Source organism: Copadichromis virginalis, linkage group LG7, assembly GCF_057382275.1.
Source record: "Copadichromis virginalis isolate Kocher_CV1m ecotype Utaka linkage group LG7, C_Virginalis_male_GT1.1, whole genome shotgun sequence".
Taxonomy (NCBI): domain Eukaryota; kingdom Metazoa; phylum Chordata; class Actinopteri; order Cichliformes; family Cichlidae; genus Copadichromis; species Copadichromis virginalis.
The window spans coordinates 30,358,356-30,374,624 of NC_140624.1; the positions used below are offsets into that span (position 1 = coordinate 30,358,356).

At 42.0% G+C, this 16,269-nt stretch overlaps 1 protein-coding gene across 1 annotated transcript in view; it reads left to right on the forward strand.

The window, feature by feature from the left end:
- The window catches only part of LOC146705311 (antigen WC1.1-like), a 35,251-nt gene extending 20,644 nt beyond the window's left edge, over positions 1 to 14,607 (forward strand). Inside the window, exons 8-15 of the mRNA XM_085462954.1 lie at positions 3,615 to 3,890; positions 4,021 to 4,347; positions 4,951 to 5,235; positions 10,111 to 10,416; positions 10,492 to 10,779; positions 10,996 to 11,322; positions 12,803 to 12,894; positions 12,974 to 14,607. Of these exons, the coding sequence (XP_085319080.1) occupies positions 3,615 to 3,890; positions 4,021 to 4,347; positions 4,951 to 5,235; positions 10,111 to 10,416; positions 10,492 to 10,779; positions 10,996 to 11,322; positions 12,803 to 12,894; positions 12,974 to 13,120 (2,048 nt within the window). The 3' untranslated portion in view covers positions 13,121 to 14,607. The remainder of the gene's footprint in view (positions 1 to 3,614; positions 3,891 to 4,020; positions 4,348 to 4,950; positions 5,236 to 10,110; positions 10,417 to 10,491; positions 10,780 to 10,995; positions 11,323 to 12,802; positions 12,895 to 12,973) is intronic.
- Positions 14,608 to 16,269: the final 1,662 nt, after the last annotated feature.

A 16,269-nucleotide genomic window follows, 5' to 3' on the forward strand; every position in this document is an offset into this window, starting at 1 on the left:
CAGAGGGGGGGGGTAGCCTCCTCTGCACCCTGGTGACATACCCCTACTCCAAGGCCCTGCATGTGTGGGTGGTTGTGGTGGAGCGGGAAGAGGGAGGCAGCTGGAGATGGGGAGGGAAGGAAGGGAGGGGTCACCTGCCCCTCCCTTCGGCCAGCTCCCCCGCTGACCCCAGTAGGCACTCCCATACTCTGCGACCCGCCAGGGAAAGGGGGTGCAGGCCAATCCAGACCGGGGCCCAGCGCAGCAGCGCCCCCCGGCCCCACAGAGCCCGGGACAGTCCACCCAACCCCACCACAGAGAAAACTGCACCCACCACACCATCCACTCATCTTCCAGACTACATGAGACAATAGACGCCCAGGCTGAGATCTTCCTCCACCTCTCCTGTATCTCCCCCTCCTGCAGAGAGTTCCTGAGGAGAGGAAAGCTCCTGCAAGGTGTGACAATCTCCCCCACCAGTTGAAGAGCCCCCCAGGTGGCTCGACGCACCGGCGGCACCCTGCGCCAGGGATGGGCCACCATGCACCCACCCGCCCACAACCTCGGCAACACACAAACCAGGACCCAAGGCCCCGAGGCCCGGCCAGGGCCCCAGCCCAGAGACGGAGCGCCCTCAGAACCTCACGCCCATCCCGGACCCACCCAGGGGCAGCCAGGCTACCAGGTCAGTAACCCACGTCCGTCAGCACAGACCCTCCCCTAGCCCCGCTGCACGCAGCCACGAGGAAACAGTCACCCGAGAGCCAAAAGAGCCCCCAACCGGACATGACCGCTACCCCGGGTTGAGTCCCCCAAGGAAGATGCCTCCGGGGAACCCCCCGACGCCCTAAGCCTGTCCCTACCCCCACACCAATCACAACAGTGAAGGCGGGACCAAACTATGACCCCCCACCCCCACTAGGTGATGGAGCTGATCAAAGGAGCCCAGAGCAATTGATCTGATGTGGTGGCAGAGGCTGTATCAAGACTAATGTAATCTAATAGATAATTTCTATATTGGTTAGAATTAAGATTGTTTTTATTTTTCCAGTTCATGAGGACTGTTTTCTTGGCTATGCATAGGGCAGTGAAAACCATATGGGCTATATTCTTTTCTGAAGTGACATTATCTAAGCTGCCCAGTAAACACACTAAGGGGGAAGTTGGAATGTTACATTTCAGACACTTTGATAAGTCTTCACATATCTCGCGCCAAAACTTCTGCACTGGTGGACAGAACCAAAGAGCGTGAATGTAATTGTCTGGTGTATTGCCTTGACAGTGTGAGCAGTTGTTGGAAGATGTAAAGCCCATCTTGAACATCCGATGACCTGTATAGTGCACTCTATGTAGTATTTTGTATTGTATTAATTGCAGACTGGGATTTTTAATCAATTTAAAGGTTTTTAAGCATACCTGAGACCAGAAGTTTTGGTCTAAGCTGACTGATAAATCTGCTTCCCACTTTGCAATAGGAAGGGATATTGATTCATCTAATTTAGAAAGTGTTCTGTATATTTTAGATAATAATTTGGGGGATTTAAGAGTAAGGAAATGTGCCGCACTTGGTGGTGTTTGTAATTCAACTTGACTGAGGTTAAATTTCTTTTTTACTATGGATTTAATTTGTTGATATTCTAAAAATCTTTTCTTGTTGATCCCATATTGTGCAACTAGTCTGTCAAATGGAATACATTCTGTTCCCTCTAATATATGTTCTAAGTATTTAATTCCTTTACAACTCCATTCTGGGAAATTAATCATATTATTGTTTTGTAATATGTCAGGGTTATTCCAGATAGGTGTACGTTTGCATGAGATTAATGAAGACTCCGTTATTTTTAGAAACTCCCACCATGCTGTCAGAGAGAAGCTGATGTTGATACTTTTAAAGCATTCATGTCTTTTGATGTTTGAGCTAATAAATGGTAGTGCCTGTTCAACATCTAGCCAGGGCTCATCTAAGAAGGTATGTTTTGACCATTCTGAGATGAACTGAAGCCTGTTGGCTAAGAAGTATTGGTGAAAATTAGGCAGATCTAATCCTCCTCTATCCTTGGTTCTTTGTAGCGTTTTTAAGCTGATACGCGGGGGTTTATCTTTCCAAAGGAATTTGGAAATATATGAATCCAGAGATCTGAACCAATCTTGTGATGGTTTGTTAGGGATCATCAAAAATAAGTAATTTATTTTTGGCAAGATCATCATTTTTATAGTGGCGACCCTTCCCATGAGTGATATGGGTAAAGATTTCCATCTAGTCAGATCGCCTTCTACTTTCTTTAGAAGTGGGATGTGGTTTAATTTAGTTAAGTCTGAAAGCTTAGGAGAGACATTAATACCTAAATATTTAATATTTCCGGATTGCAGTGGGGCAGAGGAAGAATTATGGAAGGAGCAGTTAATGGGGAGAACTGTAGATTTTGGCCAGTTAATTGAATAATCTGAAACTCTTGAAAACCAGTTTATTAGAGTAATTACCTCAGAGAGGTTGGTTTGTGTGTTTTGCAGAAAAAGCAACACATCATCCGCATAGAGACTGATTTTATGTTCTATGTTCTTACATTTTATGCCCTTAATTGTTGTATGCCCTTAATTGTTGTCTTGATTCTTGCTGCACAGTCTATTTACGCCTACCTACATACCAGTAGACACTCTTTCAATGATGAGCACTCAATGATGATGAGCTGGGAGTCAAAGAGGCCAGGAATCAGTGTCGACTCACAGTTCTTTAGCCACGCAAACAAACCACAATCTGCATAGCAATCCACTGTCGAATCAGTTTGCAAGTTGTCTCATCCTACATGTTAGCTTAACCTCCGTGCTCTACCATGTGCCTAATAGCGCAACTGTGCTCTCTCACTACAAGGGCGCTCTCACTCACAGTCGGCAGCCTTTTCAACACTTTGCAGCAATTCCCCAACTCTCTGTGAATGATACTCCTTATCATTAAGCAATTGTCATTGATCAATGGTCTTTGATCAGTGGTTGTTGATCAATGATCAGGACAATTTGCATATTAACCTCCTAGGACCTGGCGTCCACATTTCTGGACATCACATTTTGGGATGTCTAGACCAAAATACTTAATTTTTCTCTACCAGGGCCGGATATCCACTTATGAGGAAATTATACTGCCACTGTTCAATCAAAATTTAAAACAAATGTCCTCATATGTGGATCTTATTTTTCTCAGAAACAAAAATTAGGGGAAAAAAATCTGGTAATTCTTTATTTTTACATTGATCAGGTCCCAATCAACCCAAAAAGCAAAGAAAAATGAAAAATGCATGCATGAAAGAGTTCGGGTCTTAGGAGGATAATGATCGTAAACTAACAGCCCATTGTTCATTTAATTGGCTAGTTTCAGTCATTGTGCAAATGTAATGTTTATAAGATTGGAGGAACCTGTAATCAGCTGAGACTAAAGAAGCCAATTGGATGAGTGTTGAAATGTTTCTCCCACTGAAAATGCTAAGTCCAGATGAACAGAGTGAACTTTTTGGGGTTAATGATGGTTATTACAAATTAGTTCTCTCTTCTAAGTCTGATGGTAATCTTTTTTTTCTCACAGTAACCTTGTTATATAAAGAGGAAAATATCAGTTCAAATGTATCAGATCTGTTTCTCTTCAGAGTCTGTCAGGTTGGGGGGAGCCAGTCGCTGTGTAGGAACAGTGGAGCTGAAACATCAAGGAGAATGGAGACCAGCAATTGACTATGACCTCAGGAAAGCAGCTGTTCTCTGTAAACATCTGGACTGTGGATCTGCTGTTTCTGCTGTAATCAGACCGAAGTCCTCACCTGCAGATGTGCTGGGGATCAGCTCTGACTGTTTTCAGTCTGGAACTACTCGAAGTGAGTGTGCAGCACCAAAAGCCTCCAACTACACCCTGGATCTCATTTGCTCAGGTAAGATCATGTGTGACATCATATATGACAGCCAGAATTTCAGGGTAATCCTCCCTCTTTAAGTTTTAAGTTCTCCGAAGAAATGACAGAAATCACCTGCTTCACCTTAAATAATCAACTGTCTTTACAGACTTGCTGGTTCAGCCCATCATCCAGGCATCCTCCATGGATGGGGTTTATGAGGCCCAGGAGCAGGGGCTTACAGTATCCAGGCACTCCAACTTCACCATCAGCTGCTCCATCCAGCCACAATACCCAGGAGGCTCCTTCCAGCTCACCTTCAACTCCACCAACACAGCGTACAGCTACACCCAGCCAGCTGTCAATCACTCTGCCCACTTCCTGTTTCCTGCTGCAGTGCCCGCCCACCAAGGAAACTACAGCTGTGTTTATCACATCTACGTTTTCTCTCATAATTTCACTGCTGAGAGCCACCTGCTGCCTGTCACTGTCTCAGGTAAGCTGAGAGATGATGAAATATCAGTCTGGAAAAAATATCAATCTAAACTTACTGAAAATTATCTGGAAACATCCTATGTGACTAAGATTATAGAAAGTGTATAAATGTCAATAGAAAACATTGTTGTATCACATGCATTAGTAATTAACTTAACACTCATTGGAAACAAGATCGCATATATAGTAGTTTGTTGTTGTTTTTTTTACACATGAAAATGACAGATTATGATTTTTGCACTCCTGTAACGGTTGTCTTTAAGTTTACTGGTTGTCCTGCTTCCCGTTCCACTAACTCTGTATATGCAGTCTGCGGACTTGTGTTTCTCATATGCATCTCACTGACCACTAAAAAACAAATTAAAAAAAGGCCAGAGTCAGGTTACTGAGATGTTTCAAGGCTGAAATAAAAATTTCTTACTAACCAAGCAGAGAGAGAGAGTTCAGTCCTCAGCTGAGCTTTATTCAAAATCCTAAACTATACTTCAGTACTACAGCTACAAGAAGTATTCAGAGAGGAGTGATGATTTACAGAAGTGCCATCAGCAGTCAAGTATTAAAATCTTTTCACTTCTTTCCTTATGACACTCTGCTTTCTGCTCAGAGTTTGTCAGCTTGGTAGGAGGACCCAGTCGCTGTGCAGGAACGCTGGAATTGAAACATTTGGGTGTGTGGAGACCAATGGATAGCTCTGACTGGACCATAAAGGCAGCATCTGTTATCTGTGAACATCTGGATTGTGGCTCTGCTATTTCAGTAGAATGGCGAGAGGATTCCACAGAGAAATCTGTGTGGAAGATCCAAGACGGCTGCATTGAGTCTGGATCAGCTATAAAAGAATGCTTACAACTTAGGTTGTCTTCCTTCTCTCTGTATCTCACGTGCTCAGGTAAGCCTATCAATATGATCACATTACACTGATAGTAATGTGTCAGGTAGACGCATAAATCACCTAGACTGGCAGACAATCTTCATCAGCCTGGCAAAGCAGAGCTTCAGGAGTCCAGTGGAACAACCAGCAGCAGCTTCTTTGGTTGCCACTGTCACATCCCCGAGTGACTGACTGGCCACAAGTGTTAACAGCTCAGCTTAGCCAGGGTTCATTATTACCTTCACCCCGACACAGCCTTTGTTTTCCAGAGCACCTCCAAATACTCCTCATTTGAACTTGTCAATGTATTTGAATGCTAATGCTAGTTTCTAGACAAATGTTAAAAACCTCGGTGTGTGCCTTGAGGGTTCCTTTAGACTGTGTAGACAGGTGAGCGCATTAGTCGAATCTAGCTTTTTTCATCTGAGACCGCTAGCCAAGTAAAGCCATACCTGCCAGCTTGTGTCTTTGAACGTGTTAGTCATCTGTTAATTACTTGCAGACTAGACAACTTTAATCCTCTGTACTTTGGTTTAGACCAGGCTTCTATTTATCATCTGCAGTTGATCCAAAGTGCAGCTGCTCCTCTGCTGACTGGTACAAAATGAAAGGCGCATATAACCCCAGTGTTGGCTTCTCTACATTGGCTTCCTGTTTCTTACAGGATCCAATTTAAAATATTACTCTTTGTTTTTAAATCAGTAAATGGCTGAGCCCTCTCTTACCTTTCTGAGTGTCTATTTATTTTTGCTCCAAAAAGAACCAGGAGGTACGGTTAAAATCCAATGCTATTCATTCCACAGTCTAAACTTAGATCTTGTGGTGATGGAGCCTTCTCTGTGGCAGGTCCCAGACTCTGGAATAGTCTGCCTCTAACTGTTAGATTTGTATAAATGCTGGAACATTTTACATCTGTATTGAAGACACATTTTTATGGTCTGGCTTTTAGCGCAGGTTGACTGAAACATGTTTTCTTTTAACAGTCCTAGTTATTGTTGTTTTAGTTTATTTTATTGTCCTATTGTATTATTCCTTCTGTTTTATATTTTATTGCATCATTGTTGTTCAATTTACTTATTTTAGTTACATTTCAGTTTGAAAAGCACTTTGTGCAGCATGGGGCGTTTGGAATGTGCTATATAAATAAAGTTGACCATGACTTTTCCTGCATAGCCAGGTCTCCATTTAAGAGACCTTTAATGTTAATGAGACTTTTTACAAGGAAAAATAAACGATATATATTCTCATTATGCAGACACATTTGCACATACATTCCATCCCCATAATGTTCTCTCTATGGTTCCCATTGTGCATGTTTAAGGCTGAGAATTTTCACAACAGACGATATTATTCCAGACCTCAAAGGGAATATCCATAAACATAATAAAAATACAAATATTTATAAGTTACTCTGCATCAACTGTCTGTCTGGTCATCTGGCTGATCTGAATTGCCAAAAAAAACCAAAACAAATAGCCTTCTCAATGTAAGATATACAGTGGTATGCAAAAGTTTAGGCACCCTTGATAATTTTCATGATTTTTCTTCATAAATCATTGGTTGTTTGGATCAGCAATTTCATTTAAATATATCATGTAGCAGATGAACACAATGATATTTGAGAAGTGAAATTAAGTTTATAGGGTTTACAGAAAGTGTGCAATAGTTACTTAAACTAAATTAGGCAGGTGCGTAAATTTGGGTACCCTTGTCATTTTATTGACTTAAATATCTTTAGCACTAATTATTGGAAGACAAAATTTGTTTGGTAAGCTCACTAACCCTTGACCTACATACACAGGTGAATCCAATCATGAGAAAGGGTATTTAAGGTAGCCAATTGCAGGTTTTTCTCCTCTACATCTTCTCTGAAGAGTGACTACATGGGAGCCTCAAAACAACTCTCAAATGACCTAAAAACCAACATTCTTTAACATCATGGTTTAGGGGAAGGATACAAAAAGCTATCTCAGAGATTTCAGCAGTCAGTTTCCACTATAAGGAACATAGTGAGGAAACGGAAGACCACAGGTACAGTTCTGTTTAAGGCCCAAAGAGGCAGGTCAAGGAAAATCTTAGATAAGCAGAGGTGGAGGATGGTGAGAATAGTCACAGTCAACCTACAGACCAGCTCCAAAGACCTACAACATCATCTTGCTGCAGATGGAGTCACTGTGCATCGTTCTAATATTTAGCGCACTTTGCACAAGGAGATGCTGTATGGGAGAGTGATGCAGAAGAAGCCCTTTCTGCGCACATGTCACAAACTGTGTCTCTTGAGGTATGCTAAAGCACATTTGGACAAGCCAGCTTCATTTTGGAATAAGGTGCTGTGGACTGATGAAACTAAAATTTAGTTATTTGGACATAACAAGAGGTGCTATGCATGGTGGAAACAACACAGCATCCCAAGAAAAAAATTTGGTGGTGCTTCCATCATGCTGTGGGGCTGTGTGGCCAGTGCAGGTACTGGGAATCTTGTTAAAGTTGAGGGTCGCATGGATTCCAGTCAATAACAGCAGATTCTTGAGAACAATGTTCAAGAATCAATCACAAAGTTGAAGATGCACCAGGGCTGCATATTTCAACAAGACAACGGCCCCCATATACTGCTCAAAATCCACTAAGGCATTCATGCAGTGAAACAAGTACAACGTTCTGGGATCTCAGTCCCCAGACCTGAATAGCATTGAAAATCTATGGCGTGACTTAAAGTAATAATAATAATAATAATGGATTGGATTTATATAGCACTTTTCAAGGCACCCAAAGTGCTTTACAATACCACTATTCATTCACATTGACACACTGGTGGAGGCAAGCTACGGTTGTAGCCACAGCTGCCCTGGGGCGGACTGACAGAAGTGAGGCTGCCATATCGCACCATCAGCCCCTCTGGCCAACACCAGCAGGCGGTAGGGTAAAGTGTCTTGCCCAAGGACACAACAACCAGGACAGAGAGCCCGGGAATCAAACCGGCGACCTTCTGGTTACAGATGCGCTTCCCAACCCCCTGGTTTTCCTTGCTCGGAAACCATCAAACCTGACTGAACTGGTTATGTTTTGTAAGGAAGAGTGGTCCAAAATACCTTCAATCAGAATCCAAACTCTCATTGGAAGCTGTAGGAAACATTTAGAGGCTGTAATTTTTTCAAAAGGAGGATCTACTAAATATTGATCTAATTTTTCTGTTGGGGTGCCAATACACCTGCCTAATTTCATTTAAGTAACTATGGCACACTTTCTGTAAATCCTATATTCATTTCACTTCTCAAATATCATTGTGTTCATCTGCTATAAGATATACTTAAATGAAATTGCTGATCCAAACAACCAATGGTTTATGAAGAAAAATCATGAAAATTATCAAGGGTGCCTAAACTGAATTCATATCACTATTTTTTTTTGTAAATAGTTTGTAAATAGATCATTGCAAATATTCAAGCATTGTACATATTGAGCGCTGCAGTAGGAGTGGTCAATAGTTAACTTTTTATTTACCATAAAAAGTTGATTAGTGACATTGATATCAGACTTGGCTAATGGTAGCAGAAGTGTTCATCTTAGTAGAGCTGGGCGATATATCGAGTTTTTAAAACATATCGATATATTTTTATACGAGATATAAGATGTGACAATATCCTTTATATCGATATAGTCTATGTTACGTTATAATTATAGTTGTGGAGCCGCAAGTTTGCCTCTCTTTCGTCCACTTTTGTCTCTACGCAACGTTACTCCGCCTCGCCTTCACTGAAGACAACTCCCCCTCCTCCCCCGTCGCTTCACGTGCAGGCAGCGACAAGATGGACACGGCAAATCTCCGTTAACGAGTTACTGCGCATCGCCCCATGCGTGGGGCTGGACGGCGTCAACGTGTTAACGAGCTAACCGCGCTAACGAGCTAACCGCGCTAACCCTAAAATCCTTTCATTCTCTCAAAAGTTGATAGCGCACCTTATGTATGAATTCTGGTTGTGCTTGATGGCCGCGAACCGATTTTATGTGGAACACGGCGCTCAGCAATCTGTCAAAAAATGTTTTAGTACGACTTTGGTAAACTACGAAGCTGCAGCACTTGATGGATTGTCGGCGCATTACGGCTACCGAGGAGCTTCGCGGAGTGATCCGTACTGTGCTTCAACGTAATATTACCTATTGTGTGTGTATAAGGACCATAAATGGCACCTGTAAGAGACGTGGTTATGAAGCGGATTTCAAACTCCAGGCTGTCAGTCACACAGTAAAACTTGGGAACAGAGCAGCTGTGAAATCTGTCTGTCTTTGTTATTACGCTCAGCATCTTTTAGTTTACATTTTGACTGCACAATTGTGAGCTCTTTGTTTAGCACAAAAACAACCTTGTTTTCTTTTATTTATGGAGCATTTTTATTTAATGAATGATCATAATTTAATTTTGAGTAATTTTTCATGTACATCTGTGCTGTATGTTAATAAAAGTGCTTGTGTGACATCTGGGACACAGCTTTGACTAAGAACTCTCTTTTTGTTCTTACTTTATGGCTTAAAAAAAATATCAAGATATATATCTTATATCGCCATCCAGCTAAAAAATATCGAGATATGAATTTTCGGTCATATCGCCCAGCCCTACATCTTAGCTGAGGTTATTCCCCCATAAGAAGTATCTTTTTAAGTGTTCTCCTTTTTCTATTGGTGCTTTCACACCATATAACTGTGAAAGTACCACCAGTCAAATCCAGGTTGATCTACTTCCATGCAGAGGTTGTCTGTTCCTTCTCTCTGTATCTCTGTGGCTACTCTGCCTTCCTCCCACAGTCACAAAACCTCCAAGTTAGTCTCAGAAAAAATATTTTTCTTGTGTGTCTGCTGTCTCTGATCTCTCTGTTTGATCTTCTCTGATGTCTCCAGACTCTGTCAGGCTGCTGAATGGTTCCAGTCTGTGTTCAGGCAGACTGGAGGTGAAGTCTAACCAGAGCTGGTCCTCAGTGTGTGAAGCTGACTTTGACCAGCAGGATGCAGAGGTGGTCTGTAGGGAGCTCGGCTGTGGGCCTCCATCGGTCCTCCAGGGGGCGCTCTATGGAGAAGTGGAGGTTCCAGTGTGGAGCAAAGAGTTGCAGTGTGGAGGCCATGAGTCTGCTCTCCTGGACTGTAGAAGCTCAGGCTCAGCTAGAAACAGCTGCTCACCTGGCAAAGCTGTTGGACTCACCTGCTCAGGTAGAAGAGGAGCTGCAGCTGTGATGTGGTCAAACTCGTTTATTCTTTTACTGATGACTCTCTACTTTCTGTTAGAGCCTCATGATCTCAGGTTGGTGGGAGGAGCCAGTCGTTGTGCAGGATCACTGGAGCTAAAACTGGGAGATTGGAGACCAGTGGAAGCTTCTGAGTGGATCCTGGGCAAAGCAGCTGTTATCTGTGAACATTTGCACTGTGGTTCCCTTGATTATGTGGAGGCTAGAAATGAGTCCTTGCTCAGATCTGTTTGGAGACTCAAACCTGACTGCGTTCAATCTGGATGTGCTCTGAGGGAGTGTGTAACATCAGAATACTCTTTAATGATTATGAATTTCACCTGCTCAGGTAGGCTCACCACTGACATCATCCATGACAGTTATACCTGTCACATGCTTTCTGTCATGAATATAATGTTTGCTTAGTGGTCTTGATTGTAAAGATTGAGAAAGCTTCAGACCCTCCAGGACACACTTGCAGGAAGCATTATGCTCTGTGTTTGGTGCTCATTGTTTGAATGAAAGGTTGATGTAAGGTGACCTTGTAGAATCTGTGTGTTTACAGACCTGCTGGTTCAGCCAAACATCCATGCATCCTCCATGGATGGGGTCTTTGAGGCCCAGCAGCAGGGGCTTCAGGTGTCCAGCCGCTCCAACTTCACCATCAGCTGCTCTATCCAGCCACAGTACCCAGGAGGTTCCTTCCAGCTCACCTTCACCTCCTCCAACACGGCATACAGCTACACCCAGCCAGCTGTCAATCACTCTGCCCACTTCCTGTTTCCTGCTGCAGTGCCCGCCCACCAAGGAAACTACAGCTGTGTTTATCACATCTACGTTTTCTCTCATAACTTCTCCTCCGAGAGCCGCCAGCTGTCTGTTGCTGTTTCACGTAAGCTGAAGTTTTCTGATTTTTTTGGATGCATATAAACACATTTGACCAATCACGGCACTGAAGAGAGTGAAACAGTCAAAGTGTTCAACATGGCGGAACACTTGTTTGTTGTGTCACAGAATAGCTCACAATCAGGTCTTTGAAATCATCTCTTCCTTCTCATGTGTTGTCCCAAATCTGCTACCCCACTGAAATCCTGAAATATGGATGAAAGCTTCAACTGCTGGATCAGACCAGAAAATTCTCCCTGCTGCCGCTTTCTCCTGAGAATGGCATGCACCCAGGATCAGGACTAGCTCATCGTCGCTTGATGTTCTCTCCATTTTTTCCACACAGTGGGCTTTCTGAGGATACTTTTTTTTTTTGTAAAAACTTAACGTGCTCAGTGTGTGTGTAGGTTATATGGCAAGTTCACATACGGGAAAAATTATAGCATCTCATTTTTGTGTATGAGCCTTATAATTAGAGCAAAGATCATGTTTCATCACCTGGATAAGTCTGGTTCTGAGTGCGGTCAACTGCGAGAAAGATACAAGCATCATCTCATCTATCATGCACCCCTCAGCCATTTTCAGGTGTACTTCCTACACCTAGCTAAGACTCAGATACTTTATTCAGGACCCAGAACCAGGGTTAATCTGCTAATAGCTCACTTTGTTACTATGATACATAGGGCCATCCTGGCGTGCATGAAGACCCACACCTGATGTTGCGTTCCAGAGTTTTCATTTGTCAAAACCGCAGTGGTCTCAGGACTGATGTTTAGGTTCACTTAATCCCTACAAACCAAAAAGTGCTTCACGGTGAAAATGGATAATGAGCCGAAGCAAACTGAAAAAGTAGCCCAAGAGTTTCTAAAGGAAAAAAGATGGGTGATTCTTTAACAACCAAAACAGCCACCTAATGTCAGCACAACAGAGGAACTTTTCAGAATAACCCACAAGCAGAGCATCTCAGGGAGGGGATCCAGGATTTAGTGAGTGATGTTCATAGGTCCTCAACTTCAGGCAGCCAGTGACTGCAAAGGATTATTATGAGTATAAAAAAACAATCCGTATATTTGACCAATTCGTGAGCATTCTGAAAATATGGATTAAAGTGTTTGTAATTGAATACTTGGTTAATACTTTAGTTTACTGTTTAGCTAAACTTGATGATTTCATTTAAACATCCCCTGTGATGGTGTACTGAAACAAAACTGTCCAAATACTTTTTCTATACCACAGTACAGTGTCTCAAATTATATTTGTAATATTTCAATGAAGATATATTTGCACTTTCAACAAATAATTAGAGATGTATCACTATTTTTAGTCTGATTAACATATTTCATTTCACATATTCTTATATTACTATTCTTATATCTGAACAGCTGTAAAAATGACTGTTTCTTCTCAGAGATCAATCAAATATTTTATTCAGGTTCAGTGTAATAATTTAAACTACTGAACTCATTAAACTTTGTTCCATCCAACAGCTCCAGCAGCTCCAACAGTTCATACCATCACAGGAGTCATCCTGCTGCTGATTCTCCTGATTGTGATTACTGCCCTTTATTTCTGCTGGAAGGTACTGAAACATCTTTGTTGCTGAGAATGAACTGACAAGAGGATCAATGCAGTCAGTCTGATCTGTGATGTCTCTGCAGGCCAGCAGGGAGCAGACGCTGAGCAGAAAGGACACTGACGTGGTTTACTACAACTACAGTGATCACGGAGAAGGAGGATCAGCTGAAGATGAAAGTCGCCAGGGAGGAGAGGAGGACCTCAAAGAAGCTCATCTCAAATCCAATTGAATTTCTGAAAAATGACTATCATAATAGTTAACACAACAGTTTTCTATTGAATATAAACTTGTGTACTCACTTCACTGATGTATTGCTTCATTTAAAACTAGAGGGGAAAGCACAATGTCATCCAACAAACCAGGGGCGATTCTAGGATTAGAGCTTTGGAGGTGCTGAGCACCCAGAGAGCTGCCCAGCCAGGCAAGATAAATCATAAGATTCTTAAATTCATCAAGTCTCTCTGTGCCTGGGTCCTCGTCTCAAAACATGACATCACTGTTTTATACATTTTAACACAATTTAATCCCCATATTTGTGAAAGAAAAGCAAAACACTTTTTTGAAAAGTCTGTAACAAAACCATCAAATCTGATCAAGGTTATTTAAATGCTGCAACTGAAGAATGGATCGGAATAAAAAAAAAAATACATATCCTAACCTTAATTACTGGGGGAAAATAATGAGTGATGCTCATAGTGAGTAAAAAGTAAACTGAGTGCATTGTTTGGACAGAGATTTACTTTTAATGTGTATGTATAATATAATACATATACATAAAGAAAACACTCCCAAAACAGAATAAATTATTACAAATAAATCTTTACTGCAGACACTAATTTTACTAATTTAATAATACTAATTTTGTGTTGTAAGATTTATGGGTTTCATTCTTTCATAGTGGTACTTAGGAGAGCTTGACACTGTGAGAAGTTTGAGAAAAACTGATAAGTGTATGTGTGCTTTTGGAAAACATTTAAAGCTGCTGTACAGAATCTTTGAAACAAGCTTAAAACATTTTTAGAATATAAACAGAGCACTCTGCTTCTCTTTACAGCTCCTCACTCCACCAGGACTCTGTTTGGCACTTTCTGATAGTGCGCAAATGTGATGTACGTACTGCAGCAGTCATACAGACAACTGGACGGTCCAAAAGTTGGCCTACCTATTACTGGCTGAGGTTTTATTAGAGTTGTGGCTGAACTACATAAAAATATATCATTAATTTTAATCTCCCCAATCAATGATAATGTTATGTTGGAATGTTTTTAAAGAGGGTCAAAAATGTTTCAACCCAGTTTGTTTTGCAGATTCTGTACAGCAGCTTTAATATAGGGAGAACACAACTTCCAGATTGTTTGAGTAAAATCTGGTTTTTTCTCTTTTTGCCTGTCACTTTTCCTGTCTGTTTTCTTACCTGGTTCTTCCTGACCTTGTACTTTCTCCTCACGTTCCCCTCTTTCCTCGCTCTAATTGTATTCAATTAGATGAAAAATTACATTAATATGAAAAGAATACTATTAAGATCACTAACAAAAAGTCCTCTCTCAGTGTACTTTCAACCAAAAGGCAAATAACCAAACCACATGAACATCTATTAAAAGATATAAACATTGAAACACTGATCCAACATTATTCTTGATTGACGGATCATTGGATTTTACACTTTTACCTGAATGTGGCTTCTTTTTAAAAAAAATAAAACCTCCTTATATCCATTATGAACCTGGCTGTCTCTCTGTACACAAACACACACACACACACACACACAACAGCAGTTATAAGGTTAATGGGCATTCAGTCAGTTAGCTAGTTAGTATCCATTTCAAACAGGACAGTGGTAACAACAGCAGGCTACAGACAATTTTAAGTTTTAGATTTTAAATAGGTTGTATAACTTTTAATGAGAGCAACAGGACGGTCAAATGTCGCTGATTTTACTACAGAGCAGGACGGATTGTAGAGTAGCAAACATCAACCGAAAAGTCAAAGGAGCTTGCAAAGAAAAGCGTCTGGACTTCTTTAAGTTGCTTGAAGACGTTTCACCTCTCATCCGAGAAGCTTCTTCAGTTCTAAGGTCAAATGGTGGAGAGTCCCAGATATAAACCTAGTGGGAGTGACCCCCCACAGAGGGACAAAAGGACCCCCTGATGATCCTCTAATCGCCTGAGCCAAGGTGTGAAACTGGGTGTGGGTCCCAATCAGCCAGAGTTTCGGGTGTGTTCATTGTGAAACCTGGCCCCACCTTATCATGCGAATTCCTGGGATCAGATGGCCCAGGATGTGAGTGGGCGTTAAGGCGTCTGGGAAGGGATCTCAAAACTGGATTATAGATGGCAGAGAGTTGGTGTCGTAAACCCCCGCCTCTGTTCAAAGATGGTCGCTCACAGTGGACATAGATGGCTTCTTTCACTCCTCTTTCAAACCATCTGTCCTCTCTGTCCAAAATGTGAACGTTAGCATCCTCGAAAGAGTGTCCTTTATCCTTAAGATGCAGATGGACTGCTGAGTCTTGTCCTGTGGAGGTGGCTCTTCTGTGTTGTGCCATGCGCTTGTGAAGTGGCTGTTTGGTCTCTCCAATGTAGAGGTCTGAGCATTCCTCGCTGCACTGTACAGCATACACCACATTGTTAAGTTTGTGTTTTGGCGTTTTGTCTTTCGGGTGAACCAGTTTCTTTCTGAGCGTGTTGCTGGGTCTGAAATACACTGGAATGTCATGCTTGGAGAAACCGAAAAGTTTTCAACACTGCTGGTTACCTGGTGTAATGTTTTTCAGTAAAAAGAAACATGGTCTGACTCCTACCAACTATATAAAGAGTAACTGAAGGTTAAATGCAGCTAATATGTCCTGTTTTAAGCCAGGCACTTACACCTCAGCTCCGCTGCGTCTCAGCCACCATCGCTCTGGCAGCAACGGCGCTAGAGCCAGAGCAAGGGAGAGCTGGAACAAACCATTTTTTTGGGGGGGGTATCTATACTTTTGTTCTTAAAATGTTACGTCTCAACCAAGTACTGTATGCTTTTTATGTTTTTAGTAGTGTGTCACACAAACAGCAAATATTGTCCAAAAAAGTAAGAAATCTTTGGGGGTGCTTTGATTCATTTTGGGGGTGCTGAAGCACATTTATTTCTTACACTTTAAGCCAGGGGTGGGCAATCTCAGTCCACGCGGGCCGGTGTCCCTGCAGGCTTTAGATGTGTCCTCAAACCAACACAGCTGATTTAAATGGCTAAATTAGCTCCTCAACATGTCCTGAAGTTCTCCAGAGGCCTGGTAACGAACTAATCATGTGATTCAGGTGTGTTGACCCAAGGTGAGATCTAAAACCTGCAGGGACACCGGCCCTCGTAGACTGAGATTGCCCACCCCTGCTTTAAGCC